The sequence below is a fragment of the Diabrotica undecimpunctata genome, chromosome 2, assembly GCF_040954645.1.
Source record: "Diabrotica undecimpunctata isolate CICGRU chromosome 2, icDiaUnde3, whole genome shotgun sequence".
NCBI lineage: Eukaryota > Metazoa > Arthropoda > Insecta > Coleoptera > Chrysomelidae > Diabrotica > Diabrotica undecimpunctata.
Window position 1 is genome coordinate 17,567,086 of NC_092804.1, and position 22,145 is coordinate 17,589,230.

The window sequence follows — 22,145 nt, forward strand, 5'->3', positions numbered from 1 at the left end:
AATGCAGAATTTGAACATAAAATTTTGCAGTTCATGTGAGCTGTACTTTACAATACATTTCAGTAGATCCGACCATGTCACGCATTTCAGTGTGAAATTAAAACAGTCCATGCTTTCAGAATCCATTTTTCTTCGAGCATGCGTATTTCTGAGCTTCATGACGTTTTGCACCAATTCTCCAACAAATAAAGAATTGTTTTGTTGTCAACTCCTTTTCCTTGACATTAATTTTTTAGCTGATTTTGATATATTTTTTTTTTCGATCACATTTGCTTTAATTTTGGACATTCCTAATATGTGCTGCTGAAACATATGTACATATAATATAATTAATATCGTAATTTCAGTTAAACACTGTGAAAAAACTTGGTAATTGGACAGACCAACCAGCGGTAGAACCAAACAAGAGTCTTGTAGTATCTAACTCAATACAACCATTGCAGGTGCAGCTACTTTCACAGATTGAAGATAATATTTTAGTGACAGATAATAAGGGAACTTTTTTTAATATTCAACCCATTATAAATAGTTCACCACCGATGCTGATACCAGTAGGCAAAGAAGGTCAATTAGTACAGATAAAAGAAGAAAAAGATGATTTTGACCAAGAAAGTGTAACCCGGCAACAACCACAAGCACAGAAACAAATGTCAACATCAAACACAGAAGAAAATGTTTTAGGTATATGTGAAGATACAGGTTATTTGAAGGATCAAAATGGTCATTACTTTGATTTTTATGGAAATGCCTTAGAGAGAGACGAAGTTGAAGCTGAGAAAAACAGGGCCATTTCTACGGAAAAGGAATTATGTAAAATCGCAAATGTTTTCACTCTAAATGAAGAGAACGGGAAGAATGAAAAGAAAGATTCTCAACTAAGTGGCGAGCAAAAAATAGATGATGAGAAAATTCCAAAAAAAGTTAACCAAGAAGCTTCACAAAAGGATACTGAGAATGCCTTAAATAAAGCAACTCCACCATCCACGTCTGAAATAAACCAAACATCATCATCCACATCTGAAATAAACCAAACATCATCATCCAAACCCATAGCGTATTTAAGACCTGTGAATATAAATAATTTATTAGCCAAAGAACACCTAAGAACATACTGTAAGGCAAATACAGAAAATAAGGTAAAGTATACTCTTTAATTTTTTAATTTTATGTATAAATTACGAGGTTTATCCCAAAAGTATTAAACATTGTATCACATCTCTGTGTGACACGAGCTTAATCAATAACTCTCAATATCAATAGAGCTATATACATAGATTAAATAAAATTGGAAAAATAGACTAGAAACATTGGCAAATAAAAAGTCTTTTTCGTGACACTCTTTGATACAGGTATTTAACAACTGCCTTTGATACATTTGGCGATAATGTTGGTTGTATGCACTGACGATGCATTTGCGACGAAAACATCTAAACCCCATTCCATCCAAAAAAGACACCTTGCCGCATGATCAACCCAAAATGTTTCTACCTTTTGTCAAAGGTGTCACTGACAAGATCAGTAGAACTCTTAACCCTCTAAACATCAAAAACATACTTGGAGTGACTACTCACTCCAAGTTGTTCAATCTTGTCAGATCCGTAAAAGACCAAATCCCCAATGAAGACCATGGTGTCTACGAGATACCTTGTTCCAGTTGCCCACGTAAATACATAGAACACACAAAGTGACGAATCCACAACCGTATTTACGAACATTGTATATCTGTCAAACATTCCGATACTACTTCAGCCCTAGCCCAACATCATATTCAGACAGGTCACTCAATAGATTTCGAAAACGCAAAAACCATCGCTCCTATCCGCTCCTTAGAATCGAGAATTATTCGTCATTAAAGTCATCGAAAATGAAAAACGCCCTAACAGCTTAAACACGCGCGATGGCGCTAAAAGACTGCTGGCAACATGGCAACCGCTGCTTCAGCGATCCCCCGCCTTAAGACCATTTCTGCGCATAGTGAGAGTATAAAAGCAGCTACACAGGATCAGACCGGTCGTCACTCGACACTGAGTAGTAGGCAGATTGAGACCTCAGTGCCGTTTGACGGTTCTTGTATTTATACAGAACAAGATACTGGTAAGTCACGAGTGAGGGGAGTAGGCAGATTGAGACCCATGGCTCCGAAATGGGTGCCGAAACGTCGACTTTTAAATTCTCAACATGGATTTTCCCGAGAACTTAGTAATTTTCGTTTACCCGACCGCGGAAATTTATCTGAACATATATTATATATATATATATATATATATATATATATATATATATACAGTAGACTCCCTCTATAACGAGAACTTAAATGGCAGACTAATTACCTCGTTATAAGCGGATCTCGTTATATCCATCAACAATAATACTGTGCATACATATGAATATGTAGTTTTCTAAAACATTAACTTTCTATACTGAAGCCATTCGGAGCAATATAAGATGCTAATAAATATTGTTTGAATGGCGTTTTTAAAACAAAGTTGTTTACTTTTATTGTCAATGAAATGCACTAAAACAAAAAAAGAGTTGTTTACTTTTACTGTCAATGATATACGTTAAAACAAAAAATCTGTATTCTGTAAATATGTATAAAGCGTATAAAGTTATTTTGTCATTTTTGACTGCTTTAAATTGTCCAGTATTCTATCTATCATATTTTCTAAAGATGTGAAACAGTTTTATGCTTCTTCATTTGCGTTTTGTCATTGGATAAAGTTTCTGACAACCTTTAAAACACTTTCCACAAATACCTCTTGTCTATTAGGAGCCATATTATTAGGTGTGAATGGTCAACCCAATACAATGACACTTGTGAATCATAAATTTTACATTTCCGACTAAGAATCATAAATTGTAAGAAGTTTATTGCGGGCGGCCCGCACTTAAAAAGGGTATTTATTTATAGTTACAGCCGGGCCAAAACGTAAAAAACACGTTTTTCAATCTTATTTTATCTCGTTATAAGCAAATTTAACTCGCTATAGAGGGTTATAGTTCAATAGAAATTTCACGGGACATCTAATGTACCTCGTTATAAGCGAAACCTCGTAATAACCGTGTTCGTTATAGAGGGAGTATACTGTATATATATATATATATATATATATATATATATATATATATATATATATATATATATATATACTGGAACTTGGTTATAGAGCCATTAAAGGATCCAGTAAAAAAATGACGCTATATCAGAGTAACGTTATAAAAGAGGTAGAAAAAAATGAAATTTTAACGAGGCAAAATTTTATTACAGCATTATTTATTATTACAGCTGCATTTAGGATAAAAAAATTAAGAAATAAAACATATCATGTATATGGAACTTACATTTTTTATGAAAAAATCTCTAATGCTGAAGAAAGTCAGTTATTTTTTTCTGCATAACCCTTTCCGAAAAATAAAGTTTTTCTGTAGTGTCCTTAATAATCTGAGCTGCTTCTTTGTTAGTTGTGGATGTCTCCCTGAACTGGTAAACCTGAATATGGTCTCAGCAGCTCTCATTGCTTCTTGGATTGTAGGGCAATAAACGCCGTCTTCTCGATTATCTTCATCAACATCCATTTCCACATTTTGCACTTGTTCCACAATATTTTTATCACTTAAAACTTGAAATGTTTCTACCTGATCGTCTACTGAAATGTAGGAGTCATCCTCGTTAACATCCTGAACATTGGAAGAAACTACTTAGACGAAAGCACTAAAAAATTGTCACTGACATAACCGCACTCCACGCATTGTTTAAAAACTGAACTGCATCAAGGATGGCAATGTTCACGGGTTCCCCATTGTTCATACAAAAAATCATCCGTTTCAAAAGCTGTTTCAGATAATGGTACTTTAAACTTCATATGACTCCTTGGTCCATAGGCTGCAAGACACTCGTGCAATTGGCTGGTAAGGAAACTAGGTTGATATTGGTCCAATTAAGCTTGGCACAGTTGTCAACTAAGAGAAGAATTTTTTTTTTTTTTTTTTTTTGAAGAGAGTTCCTTGTCCCACTTTCCCAATTCTTCTTCAAAAATAACAGAAGTCATCCACGCTTTTTTGTTGGCTGTGTAGTTTACAGGCAGTGTTTTTATGTTTTTGAAACATCTAGGATGTAAACTTTTCCCATAACCAAAAACTTTCTTTTCTCTGTACCCGTAATGTTTGCACAAACAAAAGCCGTGACTCTTTGTTTTGAAAGCTTTACACCGACACATTTTTGATTTTTGAAATTTAAAGTTTTGTCTAGCGCTAATTTGTAAAAGACACCAGTTTCATCGCCATTGAAGATATCTTCATCCTTGTATGGTTACTTAGTTGTGACCATGTGTTTTGTAACAAATCACCTGTCACGTTCTCGTCCACACATTTTGCCTTTCCAACAATTTGCGCGAAAGAAATTGAGTGCCGGGCTTTAAACCGATCTAGCCAGCCGTTAGAGCCTGTGAAATCTTTACCAAACAGTTTTCCGAACTCTCCGCTTTCTCCTTTAAAAGTGGCCCGAACACAGGAATATCAGAACTGCGACACTGTTTGAACCATTTGAGTAGAGCTGAATCTACATTACCACGAATGCACTTCCTAATCTTTTTAACATTAAAGGCTTTTAAAATGTTGTCCTTGTGCTTTAAGATTGAGCCGACAGTCGAATTAACAAGTCCAAATTGCCGACATACATCAGCAATTTTTCGACCACTTTCAAATGCTCTTATAACACGCACTTTATCTTTAATAGGCAAAGGCTTCTTTTTAGTACTACAACTTACCATATTAAAAAATAAAAAGTTAATTACTAAATTAAAATCTAAAACAAAACGAGCCGAACACAATTTGAAAGTAGCGAAAATAACTACCGAGGCTGTAATATCCAAGTACCACTGTATATTATTATAACGAGTGTCGTGGGAAAATCGTTAATTCCATGGTCTAAAAGTAGTGTTGTCAAATGTCCAGCAAACTTTTGAAAATATCACTTTAATATGGCACTATGATTTAATTTTCACCTAGTCTGTTTAGTATACATTATTTATATCTTTTTATTTGTAATATTGTATAGAATGTACCTGCTACACAACCAGAATTTAAATCATTATCGGAGTTACTTAAAAATAATCCACCTCTAGTTGATGACACCAGTAATGGACCTAAACCGATTAAAGAAGGACCAGTGGATATTGCGTAAGTATAAGAGTCTATTATCTTATATTTTCCGTACACAATCTTTACTGGGCGTTTTTTATCACCAAGACCTCACCGATTAAGTTAAGGCTATAATAGAAAGGTTGAAATTAGCACTTCTATAAAACTCAACATTTTGCAGAAATAATCAAAATATTTCTGAAATAATCAAGGTTTAAGAAAAAAAGCATCGGTATAAAAATCTGGATAAATCTGAATAAAACACATTAACATCTCAAAACGGTTCTAAAACTGTTTTTTTTTTGTGTCATTTTTAAGTTAAATAGTATGTTTATATATGGAGATAAGCCACAGTCGATTGTGATGAACGTAAAAATGAACATTATTTAATAATTGTGATTTGACTTTTTGCGATTTTAATATTTTCAAAAAAGTTTAGTCTAAAAAATTTAAAAATTTGTGAACCACCCTTATCCCTTAGGAGTATGAAATATATTGTTGTGATCTGCTTTATGATGTTTTATTATTAATTAACACTAATTTAATTAATCCAATTATTTAATTAATTAATTCACTAATTTATGCAGAGTCATACAAATCAATTACTATTAAAAATTCTCAGGGTGCCTTCTTAATTTTACTTTAATCAGTTTACTTTATATATCTCTTCTAGTGGGTTCAGTATCTCCTAGTTGCTCATAATCGGGATAGAACAGGAAACGGAACTAACATTAAAACAACATAAATATGCACACAAATTATTATTTATTTTCAATAAGCAATACGATGAATATTAATAAATAACTTTTGTGGGCAATTATCTTTCCCAACAAACTTCTATACTCTAAATTTAATTTTAATTACAAACTATCTATTGACCTGTTTTATAATAATATCTACAAAAAAAATGACCATATAAAAATATAATTTATTCACAAAAAATTAACTCTTTGAAACTTGGAATCTTAGTTCGTATGCTTATATTTGATTTTATCTTTAGAATGTCTTAAAGTTTTCTTTCATTCAAATTATTTGACTGACCTTTATTTTTTTTACACCAATGATGTCTCCTCTCGATCAAACCACAGTTCCTTCCTTGATTGATTATGTCCGGCTACCATCAAATCTTTCCCGTTCTCAGCATCGATCCAAACCGCATACCAGCAAACTACTCCTCCGAAAACTCAAGCCCAAGCCCCTTTTGACCGGTACTCTTTATTCACAAATTCTCCTTTCTTTCTCAATTATATCTCGTGGACTATGCAGACTCAAAAGAGGTATTAATCTTCTCGATTTTGATCTGCCCTCAGCTTCCACCTTTTTCACTAACAAACGAAAACACTGGTACTCAGATTGACTACACGAAAACACGTCTTCTCTTCTGGTCTGCCGGTAACATAATAATTCTTTCAATTTCTCCCAGACAAACCTTCTCAACTTTCTCATTCCCACCATTCCTTTTTAACCAATCATAAGCATTCATCTTTCCCACTTATTTTCGATTTAGAAAATTTCCAACATGATATTTAAAACAAATAAACTACTTTCACTCAAATTACTTTTCAGAAACCATTAACACTTTTGCCTTTTTCAACAGAAATAAGTTTCCAAATTCTTGTTATCTCATATCTAAATCTAATTCTTATTTACTTTCGAAAAATGCCCACCGCAAAATACAATTACAAGTTTATTCTTAAATTTATAATTATACGGGTTCCATTGTCCTTTCACTATTCACTCAGTCTTTCACGGAACACTGTTTTCTCTTATTCTAACTATTACAAATAAGTACAGGGTTGTATTTTAACTTATATGCCCGTGGTATATTAAAATAATAAAAAAACTCTTTATTCTATTTCTGATCGATAAACTGATCCATAACAATATATATATATATATATATATATATATATATATACAATAAATGTTGCTCAGTTTATCTATGTCAGACTTTTTATTTATGCAAGACGTATTGGAGTTTATGAAGCACATTTCCAAGAAAACACGTTTTGAATGGTTGAATGGAACCTCCTGAAGGAATTAAAAATTAATTGTGTTCCGATTGCTAATGTCCTTACGGGGAATATTCAAAATCACTCTCATTGTGACGTAATGCGCGATTTGGTCCCAATTTCGCGCTCAGGAGTATCATACCTGTTATTCTTTATACCATGTGTTTAGCTGGTGAACCAATCAAATGGATCGACTCGACTGAATTACTTACTAATCTACTCGACTACAACAGTCATTCTTCAGTCTCCTTGGACTGGAGCGTCTGTCTAACGAATGCATGGGTTCTTGCCCACCTGTCTTCATCCTCACACATCCTCGCAACCATATCACGCACGGAATCGAAACGAAAACCATTCCTTTTCTCCAATTCTAATCTATCTCTACTCCATATTACACATTCCAACAGTGTATGTGGCACAGTGTCGACCAAACCGCAGTAAGGGCATCTGTTTGTAGCCGCTTTCTTGAACCTGAAGAGCTATAAGCGGAAACACCCATGGCCCTTGAGAACCTGCGACAGGAAATAATCTAAACGCCGGTGTCCATATTCGAGCTACGTCTTTACGTTCGGTATGCCACTTGGTCCACTGTGCCTCATCTACAGTTGCGTCCCATTCGGCTTGCCACATCTGTGTAGATGTGACTCTCTCTTCACGTTTTGCTCTCTCAGGCACACCAGTATTACGAGCACGATGAAATAAACGGGTCCTGTCGCATGCCAAGATGTGAGAGGGCATGCAACCGGTGATGAACCACAATGCTGCTGCAGAAACAGTTATATAGGCGCTTGCTACGCGTAAGAGGCTTGTTCTGTCTGTTCGTGTTAAAAGTCTCCGGTAGGATGATATATCTATCCCTCCGCTCCAGACTGGGGCCGCATAAAGAACGATAGATTGCACTACCCCGTGCAGAGCCCTTCTCCTTTCAGGTTTGGGCCCGCCTATGTTGGACCTATATTAATATTCACGGCGGAGACAAGACCTGACACATCTAAAACGAGACGACTACAAAAGAGATGAAAATACTCCGATGATTATCAGGGAAAAGTATGTTGGATAGGGAGAGAAGCGAAAACATTTGAAGAGCATGCAATATAGAAGACATACATGGATGGGTGAAAAAACGGAAACAGGAGTAGAACGAACTAGGAGGCTAATATTGAAGAAGAAACAGGCTTTAAAGCCTACATACAAGAAGGAAGAAGACCATCATAGTACATATAAATAATCTATATTGAGTCATTAGGGGGGTTTCTTGTAATAGTAATATAGTAGTATATAATAATAGTAATATAAACTTTTGTATTTTTGAACGTATATATTTTTGATTTGGGTGATCGATAAAATAAATTATATATTTTTTTATATATTTTGTCGTTTATTTCCAATGACTTTTTGTAGTCTTCTAAATGCAGAATAAATTTAAATTAAAGCATGATCAGCCATGAGAATTTTTGAACCATTGATATTTAATGGTACTTTCACATGTTTGGTGACGTATAGTAATATTGGATTAGCACTAATAAATAAATAAGATTTGTTGTCCAATATATATATATATATATATATATATATATATATATATATATATTGTCGTACATTAATGTATATTTCTAGAGTCGATGACGAAGACACATTGAGTCTACCAGAGGAGGTCAACCAACCGCCTATTGTGCAGAAAATCATTAACACTTTGTACAGCGAAGAAGATAGAGATAAATATATAGATACTCCAGATTTAATAAGGATTCAAAATTGCTCCATTTCGGTAAGTACAATTTTTCATTGGAGGGTCTCATTTTGTGACATTTCACTGTCACAAGAAATTACCAATTAGTGCGTTTCTGTAAGTAGCTCCATAGGGGACGACATATTACTCATCTAGAACCATTGACGTTCCATGTTTTTGTTCTGTCCAAGGTACAAGTTTCGGTTTACCAGTGCATTTTCTAAAATTCATAAAGCAGGCTTGTATTTCTAGATTTATATGCAGTATTATTTATATATATATATATATATATATATATATATATATATATATATATATATATATATATATATATATATATGTATATATATATATATGTATATATATATATATATATATATATATATATATATATATATATATATATATATATGTATATATTCCTCCCAGTTATGCAAAATATGGTTAATCATCTCAGATTCTATGCCCCAGACCATCCTTCTCGTATCGTCCACTGCCATATTATAAAAATTTTTCATCCGATCGCTACCAGCATTTCCAAACATGGCATTAACCTAGAAAATTAATAAAGAATGCAATATAGTAATAAAGCATCTTTATAGAAATTGAGTTTTCTTAAAAGCGTCTTAAAATTTTTGAAAATACAAAATTTCATTAAAAAAGTCACCAACTTTATCACAACCTTTGATATATAAATTTACTATATAATTTATAAAGGAAAAATTTACTATATAAAGTTATTTCTCTCATGATTATGAATATATTTGAAAAAAAAATACTGTTTTGTTCTTTTTTGTGAATATTTACTCTTAGGTAATTAAACTGTATTAAAAAAGTTAACAAAAAACTTTTATTTATTAAAAAAGTATAATTATTATTTTTTTTTTTTTAAATAAGTTGAAATGAGCACCATCATCGTGCATAAATATGGGTTCCTCTTCTCCAGGAAACCATTCCTGCAGCTGGGACAAAAGTCTAGTCTCGAGGATTTTCCGGTAGTGGTCTTGTCTCATCGTGTTTTTCACCACGTAGGGACAGATGGTCGGGACAGACTAGACCATGAGTGACGGTGGGTGTTTGATGGTGGGCACAATGCAGCCGGACATTTCTCGTTGGGACGTCTCCGAACAAACTTCATTTTTTTCTGTCAAAACTTGAAAAACGCATTCGTCCGAGAAGTAGACCTGAAATCAACAAAATTTTTAGAAATGCTCATGTTTTTTTAGTTTTTAATATTGATATTCAAGCAAAACAACACAAATATACCTTTTTCCAGTCTTCCACTGTCCAGTTTTTGTATTTTTGTGCCCATTCGAAACGACTCTTTATCATAGCCATAGACTCTTTAGTAAGCCTTGATCAGTCTCTGACGAACTGTTCTTTCTGAAACACAAATTCCTTCATCTCTTATCTCCTGGGTAAACATTCGCAGTAGTTTCTTTCTGTTTACTAGGCAAATATCTCTTATTTTGCGATCAGCCCTAGGAGTAGTCATACGATGTCTTCCGCTGTGGCCCTTGATGATCTAAACTGACTCCTGATGTAATTTTCTGTTTTATATTCCTTACAGAACTTCTCGATACTCCTACCATTACGACTATTTCATTTTGAGACATTTGTTCAGCTTTTAGGAGTCCAAATACCTGGCCTACTCGTTTTGGTGACAGATCAGCGTTTTTCCCCATCTTAAAATGTATAATACCCTTAATTATACCAATAACTTCACTGCATATGGTTATAATCTAAAAAATAATAAAAAAAGGATAAATCACTCACCTCTGCAATTAAATTTCAGGTCAAAACCGTTTAGAATTCAAATGTTGAAAAAAAATGCAAATTTTTAATGCTTGGCTTAATAAATTAGGCCAGGTACTGTAGTATACGTTAACACAAAAAAAATGTTTAATATATTTTTTTCAGGATATACGAAAAATGCAAATGGATTTACAAAATCAACCAGAAATAACAAATACCAGCAAATTAACCACAGCAGCGCCTTTAACTAGTAAACCCCCAAATAAAGCAAAAATTATCGGTCTGCAAGTAAGTCCACGATCTAGAGTTATCAGAAAGGCAGTCCCAGGTGTCAGTAAGGTAGGTAAATATTTGAATAAGACATTGCAAATTATGTTATGTCTTCAAGTAAATTGTCATACATTGCAGATTTTTATTATCTTTTTATTTAAAATATTGATATAGTTCTCACGGCCTTTTTTCAGTACCCTATTTTTTTTCTTTTACAGATTTTTATTTTTTTTTATTTAAAATATTTTTTCATTATCATATTACCCCATTTCTTTTTATAGTACATTTAGTAGATAACGAAAAAAAAATATATGTCGAATATTCAAATTATAAACAGCCGTTGCATGACCGAATAATATTTGAATGTTCTTAAAATATTATTCGGTCATTAAAAAATTACTTGTTTATCAGTTCTCTAGTATTTTGTTCTAGTCCTTTCAATATTTCTCCCAGCAGTCCTCTTTATCCTGTGTGTTTAGGATTTTAATTTTTTTTTACCTATTTTACCTCTTGGTGCTATTGTGGTTTATATTATATTGAGGGGGCTAGAACCAAATGAGTCCAAGTGCAAAAACGTTAATATTTTTAGATATTTCAATTTCAAATATTTTTACTTACAAAAACAAACAGAACTAAAATATATGAAGTGATATATGGTTGAATGCTCGAATAAATGAACTTTAATCAAATGAAAGGCAGATATCGAGCACAGTTTTTTATTAAATCTTGCCTAAGTACTTTCACTCCTAGAGCATCTTCAGGGGCATCTGAAATAAGCCAAGAAACTTTTTTTCAACTGAAGGAAAATTATTGATTGATCAGGACTTCTTCCAATTTAATCAAAAAATATATAAACAACTAACTAGCTGATATTTTCTTACACACCTTAGAACAGAAATTTCTCAACAACAATAACAAAATAGTTTTTGGTCAAGATATATTGATGATTGTATAGCTCTCATACAGTGAACCTAAGATCATGCTTTACAGATTTTAGATGATCTTAATAACCTCCACCCTAACATCTCTTTTACACTGGAACCAGAATCTGACAATAAGTTGAACTTCTTGGATATGACTATATCTTGAAAAAAGATTATCTAGAGTACAATATTTACAGAAAACCTACTCAAACAGATCATGTTATACTTGAAACATCTAATCAGCCAACCCAACATAAAATGGCTGCTTTCAACAGTTACAAATTTTAACTTTCTAATGAGAATTCTTTTGAGAGAAAAATTCTTAAAAAGATTTTTGGGGCCGTTAATGAAAAAGCAGAGACTTAGAGGGCTGGACACATTGCTAGGATGTCAAATCACGAATACACGAAAAGATTAACATTTTCAAAACCAGAGGGCACAAGAAGCAGAGGACCACGAATGAGATGAATTGATGATGTGGAAGAAGATCTACAGATTCTAAGGATTAGAAGATGGAGGGAAGTTGCCAGGAATCGACGGGAGTGGCGACTTCTTTGTAAGCAGGCCAAGATCCACAACGGATTGTCGAACCACTTATGATGATGATGAATGAGAACTTCAATTTAGAACTTAATACTCAAATTGCTTTTAATAATGGTTATGATCCCAATATCATCCATAAGCTTCTAAATAGAGCTAAACTTAAAATTGCAGAAAAGTTTGCTTATTCATCACAATGCTTGCTTCAACCCAATGCCACAAATAACATCAGATATTTCTCCTATACTTATATCAGCAACATTTCCAAAAAATATCAAAAATTTTACTTCTACAATTGAAGACATCAAAATTTCCTTTAAGTCACACTTTAGGTTCCGTTTTAATCAGCACCAAAGATAGGATGAACACTCTTGACAAAAGTATTTATAAATTAAAATGTGATGATTGTGATGTCTCTCATGTAGGCAGAACGATTCGAAAGTTATCTACTAGAATTTCAGAACATTTGAAAAGACCAAACTCTTTGGTTTTCTTTTTTGGGTCACCATTTATTACCCAGTAAACATAATTTTAATATCAATACTGGTTCATCTATTTTACGTGACATTAATAGAAAGAAAAACTACTTGGAGTTGGATTTATTGGAAGATTTTTAAATTACACGGGAAACAAATGAAAACTCCCACTGTCTTTATACTCAAATTAATTTAAATTGTATTAATTTAATTTATTGCAGCTTCACCTCGTAGGGGACCCAGCTCGACTGTTTACACCTCCTACACTGAGTATATCCATTAAGAGTTTATTAATTACATGTTTTAATTAATATTTGTACAACAGTTGTATATTTCAACATCTCCCACTATTGGTCAGTTGATCTTGAGTAATGCTCTGACATTTTAATTTTATAGTTCTCCCATTGACTGTGGGTTTAACTGAACTATTGGTATTATACCCCATTTATACACTTTGTTTTCAATTTTTGCTTGGTAGACCTTTTTATTGTAGTCAACTACCCACAATCTAATAGATTGTTTAGTCTAGTTTTTACATTCACACTCTATGTCCACTTCAATTGCCCCCAAACTAACACCCAAATTATTACTGACAGGTTTAATCTATATAATTTCATATTTCATTAGTTGACTTCCAATAGTAGTGTCAGTTGGACTTTTGGTCAATGTTCAGTTTCATAGAATTTTGAAATGTGCAGATCACATCACCATGATTGTGACTGCCCATCCCAAGTTGTCATATGTCAGATGTCACTTTAACATTTCCGTTAAGACGAGGAGCCATTCTCTCTCCTGCTGTCACCCACTATGCAGCTTCTTCAAATTAAAAAAAAAATAAACTGTTTGTCCTTTGTCTGGTGTTGTTTAAATGTATTTTTTAATGTTTATGACATTCATCAAATTGTTGGATAGCCTATAATTTTGACGAGGTAGGTCTAAAACTTTATATTAAAAATTTTTTTACCAACCATCAACAAGTTTTTTCGAAGTTAATTAATTTTCCTTCAGTTGAAAAAGCGTTTCTTGGCTTATTTCAGATACCGCTGAAGGTGCTCTAGTAGCAAAAGTACTTGGGCAAGATTTAATAAAAAAACTGTGCTCTTTATCTGCCCTTTATTTGATTAGTTAAAATATGTGAGTTCCGAATCTAATATTATTTGTTTATGCTTATACTTTATTATGTAAGTCAATATTTTTGAGCTATATTTTTCTTACAGAGTCGGGGTTTGGCACAGGATGGTTGTAACATTTTTTAACAAATGCCTTAATATTTAAAGATAGATAACTCGAACAGTAATAAAAGTTGACCGAAAGTTTTCCAGTGGCGGTTGGTTTGCATCAGGGCTGTTTACTGAGTCCTTACCTGTTTAATGTTGTTATGGATATGCATGGTCTGCTACTGACAAAAAAGGTGGGAAAAGGAGCTCCTTGGTCAATGCTCTTGAGAGTTTGAACTAGCTTAAGTAATATTAGAAGGAAAGAGAAGTATAGGGAGAAAGAAAAAATAATATCACCTAACATAAGACAGTAGACCCATACAACAGGAAACCAACTAATTTGTTAATCTCAAAGATATTTGCCATATTCATTGCCAATCGAGATGACACTTATGATATTGTACGGCGTTATCTGGACACCTTTCTCAATCCTTCCCCAGTTTGTCTTCTCCGTAGCAAATTTTCGCGTTTTCTTTTTCCGGTTATGTTAATGTGTTAATACAAAATACGTATGTCTAATATATTTTGTAGGTTCCAAAAAATCTCAAATATCCAAAATCTCTACAAGGCTACTTTCTAAACAAAGATGAAGCAACAGTTAGCCTAGAAAATAACGGGACCTTGTATCAACTAAAAATTGACAAAGTTGGCAATATCATCAATCAAAAATCTCAACCTGTGGTACTTGTAAGTGACAGTCAGACAACTGCATCTGTTAGTCAGGCATCTCAAACTCCTGTCAATAAATCTTCAGTATCCAAGCAAACAAGTAATGTGAAACGTTCACCTGTACAGCGCCGTCTAATAAAACCTGAGGTTTCATTAAAGCCCGAGCAAGGTAAGTCTGTTATGAACTATTTATTATAAAATTAAGTGTTTCAATTTGAAGTCTCGTCTATTTTTGATCATAATTATGTGTTCATATGTATGTTGTTGTTCATATACACTTTATTGTTATTTATATTACTAACCTAACATGTTTGCTTAAATAAATGTTAAATATTTGAAATAATGAAACAATGGATGATCATTTGGAGATAGAGTTTTAAATGTATTGACTGTAAAGTAAAAATTAGTGTTTTGTGCATATATTAATCAAATATCATAAGGAGCGGCAAACACGAGACTCCAGCTTATTTGTAGTGTACCGTTTTACTTCTAATAAAAGTCTATTATACAGTGTAAATAAATGCAATTTATTGTTAAAGAATTACTGTTCTTAAGAAGTATGTTGAATGTATACACAAGCAATATATATATATATATATATATATATATATATATATATATATATATATATATATATATATATATATATATATATATATATAATTTGCTTATTCTGTTTGTGTGTCCGTAATGCAAACTACAGCGCCGGCATTACATCATATCTCCGTTGCGTCCGATTGGATCGTGTGATGCGTTAAATGAAAGGAAAGGGGAGAACGATTATATTAAGATCAAATAAGGCGACTACCAAAAGGGCACTACACCTTATCTTCGTTATTAATGAGCATATAGTGACATACGAGGTATCACATGAGAGTATATTGACTATGTTGATATATAAAGGAGAGAATATAACAAATATATAGAAAAAACAAACAAGCCGATTACCAAAAGGGTACTAAACAGCATCTTCGTTATAAATGAATGTATAGCGACATATGAGATATAAGAGGACGCTATGGATAAAAATAGATTTTCTTTAAGACAAATTTTGATTTATTGACTTGAAGAAGGTCTTTGGCTGATTCAAAATAAACAGCTGATCGAATCATAACGTGCAACATAGCAAATGAAAGCGGAGGAAATAATGAATGTATTAAGATAGAAAAAATCAATCAGTTTTTAGTTGTCACCACCCGTGTAGAAATGATGACTATTAGACCGAAGTCTGTTTGACAATAAGTTGCATTCACGATACTATAGCCTATTTGTAGTGTACCGTTTATTATTTTGCATTTTTCATATCCATTCATTAATTCAAAATAAGTCTGCATAGAATATTTTTTTAATCTTTTAAGTTCTTATTTTTAATTTATTTTCCTTCAACATACTAATGATACGCTACTGAGTTATGCTTTTTCAATTTTTAAGCTGTTTGTCGCTAACTTGAGAAAGCGTGTCAAATTCCCATCAGCGAGTAAAGAATTGAAATTCTAAATAACTTACGTCCTTTCACACCGCGGGGGTAGTTAGATTTTAAAGCGTCAGATTAAATCAACCATACGTTCTCCCATAAATTTTAGGAAATGTTTAATAATATTAGAGAAAGTTCGACCATAGGTCCCTTGTACTTGCTTAGGGGAGCTGGTAATTTCCTGAAGGAAGGACATACACTTTTGTTCTGAAGCTATTTTCTTGTGGCATTTTAAATTAATTACTATTTAAATGAGAATAAGCCACAATTAAAGGTTAAAGTAAGTTTATTGACGTTTCAATTTCCACTTCGAAAATCGTTATCAAAATACAAATATTAGTTTGTTTTAAATCGACTGATACTTTTAGTTGCTGACTTTGTTGCTCATTTTCGCCGCAATTATGACTTTTTTTGCACACGCTATAATTTCTTTTCGCATCCCTTATTTCTGTCTCTAATGCACACAATTTTCTTCTAAATCTGTCATTAGTGCTTTCACTGTTGTTTTTACAATTTGATTCTGATTTACGTTTGCTGTTATCATCATTTTCGTGCGAACTTTTCTTATTTTTCTTCGATTTGTATGGATCCAAATCGCCACATTTTTCTTTTTTATATTTTTTTGATGATTTGTTTTGGGATCCCTTTTGTTTCTTAACAGCTGCTAAACATTTTGGTACTTCAAATTCGTCATGAGAATCTGCTGAAGTTTTATCTATTACATATGGCAATTTTCTATTAACTGTTTTTCTATCTTTTAACTTTTCGCACATATGTTTGTCAACCCTACGTATTATTTTCCTTTTATTAGGACATCCAAACTTTATACAAATTCCTTGTACTTTTAGCAGATTTCTTTTGTAATTCATCTTTGCAGTGTGTCCCTCCTTTAGGTTCTGCTCTTGAAGATTTGCAATTAAGGCTTTTATTTTGATTGCTACAGGTATCTGTCTGACTTGAATTTGAGCTAAAGCTACTAGTTTGACATTTAGGTGTCATCTCAGATAATATTTTGTGAGTTAATGATTTTTACGACATTTTTATTTCTGTTGGTGTCAAAGTTTTAAAAACTGGTACTTCTATTTTTTGAAACTTGCAATTTTTTGATATCCAAATGCTTCCGTTTTCTAATACTAATGTTTGTATTTTGAGAACGATTTCCGAAGTGGAAATTGAAACGTCAATAAACGTATTTTAACCTTTAATTGTGGCTTATTCCGATTTAAATAGTAAGTAATACTTGAGTTGAGCTATCTGATATTCCAAGTAGTAATTCTCATCTGGGTTTTGGATGTTTTTCGCTTCTCCTTATTTCTTGCCGTGGTCGTCTTCATAGTATCAATCCGGTTCCGAGGCTGTACACTGTTTCTTTGAGCAGTATTTGTTGTGGTAACCGCAGAGCTACTCAATCCACCCCGTAATCACTCCAGGCAGTGTTCAGCACCCTAGAACCATCTGTATACAATATTGATCCGTCTCCTAAGGAACTCTGCCTTTTAATCTACAATATCCTCATATTCATGCCAAGCTGGGAAATTGCCCATCTCTCATCTCAAGGAGTGACTTCCCTAGTAACGCCATCTCTGTATATGATCCCTGGCCTCCAATACCTATGTGATTTCAATATGTGCGCTGACCCGATTGCAATGCCCCTTATTTCAAGATGCAAAGGGGATCCAGCAGCATGACTAGAGATTTTGTCGCCAGAGTTGTGCTCCTAGTACCAACCCCCTCTTAAAACCAAGCTTTTTTTCTTGCGAGTTTGTTTACAACTCCTCTTTGCTTAACTTTGGGCCACTACCCAGAGAAATATTACTTTCTTCTTTGTATTTAACTCACTAAAAAAAAGCTTACTAAATAAAAAATATCTCATTATTAATTATAAATACACTAATAATTATCGCCTACAATAAAATGGGTATCGCTTACAAAAACACTTCGAAAAATAAGTTCTCGAACTTTGCTGACAAAGTGGTTAATTCGGCTTCTAGAATTACTCTTACCCCACGGTCGTAATTAGAGTATCGTCACTCATAACAATATGCTAACTTTGGTACTAGCATCGCGTTGTACAACCAGATAAATATTTTGTATTTAAGCCCAACACATAATTATATCAAATAGTAGCCGTTTTAGCATCATTACCAAATATACGTTTTAGTTCAGAAAATAATTTTCTCAATTGACACTTTGTGTTTCAGCCAAGAAAAAAAGGTTTCGCATAGAACCCGTAGGTTATGATTTTGATCCCGAATCGAAAGATTCACAAGTTACGAATAAACAACCAAAGGAACCGAATCAATCCAATGTGTTATTTACGCAGCATGAAATTAAAAGAGATGAGGATGAAAACTCCTGGGACCCGAATAATTCCAGTTTGATGCCCACGTTTTTTAACTATCAAGGATATTTTATACATGATCATGATTATTTACAATCACCTTATGTCAGATCTGGAATTTTACAGGAAAACGGCAAATTCGAGTAAGTATTTATATATTTCAAAAAATTTCATTCTATTGTGAAAATTCCGTAATTCTGAAATCCTAATGACGTTGTAGGTCACCCAATTTTGACATTGAAAATTTCGCACAGGGTTGCCGTCTTGTCAAGATAATAAAAGATGTAGGGTTAGATAGATATATTTAGAGAGGTGGCTTTTTGGCCTATTCCACTGCGACCTTTTCAGATCTATTGTGGTCCTCTAGTCCTAGATAGCATTATCTAGCCTGACCCTTTTTATAAAGTCTAATAGCTTCGAGACTGTACCATCCATGTAGCTATTTGCCGGTGGATTTTCTTCTAATGTAAAGAACCGCACATTTGCCAGACTGTCACACTGACATAACATGTGCTCTGCTGTTTCTTCTTCGAGGTGACAGAATCTGCACAGGTCATCATCTGATAATCCCATCAGCTTCAAGTGCCTATTCAGCTTACAGTGCCCTGTTAGAAGACTTAGAAGCTTTGACTGTTTTTCTGTCTTTGCTTATTTCTTTTGTCGTAAATTTTGGCGAATGTTCTGTAATGAACTGTTTCGCCTGTTTTTGTCCTGGTGAATTCCTCCTCCATTCCAGAGATTTGTGAGCTACCCTCTTCCTTGTAGCCGTTCTTGTTACTGACTTTGCAACGCCGCAGAAGGGTTCCGGTCCAATGAATGGCATTCATGAGTCTTGTTAGGTCATTTCATCTGCTTTTTCATTGCCCTTATGACCCTTGTGCCCCGGTACCCAGGCTACCGTAACCTTGTTACGGTCTCCTAGTTTATTTAGGGCACACACACAATCCCATACTAGCTTAAAATTGACCTCTACAGAATTGAGTGCCTTAAGCGCCGCCTGACTATCTGCGAAGATGGCAACTGAACAGAACGTTCTTTCCTGCCTTTCTATTTCTTCCACGTAGTGATGGATTGCCGGTATTTCCGCCTGGAAAACTCACATCCTTAGACTTACCGGGAAATATATCCCTTGATTTGTCCCTACTATGCCGGCTTCCACACCCTAAGATGTTTTTGAGCCATCCGTGTACCAGGTAGCAGCAGCTTGTATGGGTATACCTTTATTCCAGTCTTCCCTGCCTGATATCTTAATTGTAAACTTATTGTTAAAGTTATATTTCGTAGCTGTTGCATCGATAGTTTGTCCCATCACAATATTGGATTTTAGCCCCTCAATTAGCTTTCTGTTGTCAGCACTATGCATCTGGCTTATATTATGTCGCTTACTATGGATTAATCTGTGCATCACTGATGTACAGATTCGTAGGCTTCGCCCTGTATAAAGATACGAAGTGGTGGTAGATTCAGCAGGACTTCCAACGATACAGTAGGAGTTGTTTTTATGGCCCCCGTAATACACAGGCATGCTAGCCTTTGTGTAATACCTAGCAGCCTTATTGTTCCCACTTGCTGCGTCTTTGTCCACCACGTTACCGAGCCTTAGGTTATCATGGGTCTAATAACCCTTGTGTATAATAGAGTCATTTTGGGGTTAAGTCCCCAATTCTTACCGCACATTCTTCTAGATCTGCCCAGGGACATAGTAGCTTACCGTGTGGTTTTCAGAATGTGAGTATTCCATGTAAGCCTATGATCAAAATATACTCCAAGGTATTTTGTTTCTTTGGCAAATGAAATATCTGTTCCTCCCAGCACCGGTGGTTTTAGGCCTTGTAGAGCTGTTTTTTTGGTGAAATTGACGATTTGTGTTTTCTGAGCATTGACTATCAGTCTCTCTTGTTTACACCAGTCGTCAACTATATTTAGGGCTGCTTGCATTCTCTCGTACACCACCTGAGCAAACCTGCCCCTGACAACATATTATAGACAGTAACAGCCTTCTGTGGACAGATTTCTGAGAAGATCATCTACCAAGGTTGCCCAAAGTAGAAGGGACAGAGTTCCTCCTTGTGGACAGCCTCCACCTACTTTTGCTTTGATGGTTGCTTTACCCAGAGTGGATATTACTGTCCTATTCACCAGGGATGCCCTTATCCATCTGCATATTACCGCAGGTGCGCCTCGTCTACTCATAGCTCCTATCAAAGAGCTGGTAGTAACATTATTAAATGTCCCTTCTATATCTAAAAAAAGATGTAGGGGATTAAGAAATTATAGATGTAGAAATATAGGGATATTTAAGATTATTAATATGATATCGTTTGATCAGAGATACATTCAGAGATAAATTTGAATACGATACCTTGACAAAATAATTTATTTTCTCTTGGTTTACTCTAGGACTTGATATGTTCTTTTTTTGGGAATAGTCTAACATATCCATTTCGGTTTTACGTAGCATACTTTTGGTTATATTGTTGTCATGATCTCTCTAAATATATATATATATATATATATATATATATATATATATATATATATATATATATATATATATATTTACTATACCTACAGAAAGTTTCATCCCGAATAGATGTATTGAACTGGTCTTTTCATTGTATGAAATAAAGTACAGACTCTTAACGCGCAATAGTGGTGTACATTTGGGAATAAATATAATAAATTCAATAATTTTGGGTTTACTAATTTATTATACTTAATCATATTTTAATCTGAATCACATTCAGAAAAGCAATCATTGTTTGGGTTAATAATAAAACTTGAATACATCAAATTTAAGTAATGTTAATATTTAACGTTTGTCGTCGTTTCAGAATATTATCGTGCTACATTTGTGGATTCGTACATCCGATAGAAAAGCATCTAGGCCATATGGTTCGACATTCACGTTTTTGTAAAGTGTGTAAAAGGAATTTCCGAAATGCTTTAATGTGTAATACACATATAAAAAACCACAAAGTAGAATGTACGAAGTGTGGTAAGAAGGTTCCAGTAGGAACATTAAAATACCATTCCAAGAATAACTGCGAAAGTTTAGGGGTAAGTTTAATTCTGGAATACATTTTTCAATATACAATACAGTATATTAATTTTTCAATTAGGCGTAGGCGTATTTATAGGTTGTAAATGCGGCAACACTGACGAGAGTGACGAGTCCTGAATGATATAGAAAATCAGACCGTATTTCATATTGAATAAATTGATCTATTATGTTCACCTGTAGGAATTGTAACATTAGTTTTATTACGAATCTATAACCATAGAGTTTTACGAGCTCAGTAGCTGAAGCACAGTAATGGCTCAGTTAAATTAGAAAGACAGTATGACTGTGACTGAGCTTCCACTGCCAGCGATCCCGAGATGCTCTTATTCTTCCATTATGATGTTTGACCTCTTAGTATCATTAGCATATTTTTTTGGTATTTGTCACATTCCTTACTTAACTTACTTAAACATTTCGAGGAAATCATCTTTTTGTGTTGAATCGACTGTTTCATTCAGTTGATATATATATATATATATATATATATATATATATATATATATATATATATATATGTTCCGAAAGGTTTCCGCGGT

General features: G+C 33.7%; 1 protein-coding gene across 3 annotated transcripts in view; it reads left to right on the forward strand.

The window, feature by feature from the left end:
* LOC140434270 (uncharacterized) overlaps window positions 1-22,145 on the forward strand; it is a 37,117-nt gene that overhangs the window by 6,389 nt on the left and 8,583 nt on the right. For 2 of the 3 annotated variants that reach the window (XM_072522410.1, XM_072522407.1), the window contains exons 3-9: window positions 348-1,136; window positions 5,057-5,178; window positions 8,769-8,919; window positions 10,801-10,974; window positions 14,593-14,899; window positions 18,406-18,688; window positions 21,380-21,605. In XM_072522410.1, the coding sequence (XP_072378511.1) occupies window positions 348-1,136; window positions 5,057-5,178; window positions 8,769-8,919; window positions 10,801-10,974; window positions 14,593-14,899; window positions 18,406-18,688; window positions 21,380-21,605 (2,052 nt within the window). The remainder of the gene's footprint in view (window positions 1-347; window positions 1,137-5,056; window positions 5,179-8,768; window positions 8,920-10,800; window positions 10,975-14,592; window positions 14,900-18,405; window positions 18,689-21,379; window positions 21,606-22,145) is intronic. The other variant, XM_072522409.1, reaches the window with a different exon arrangement.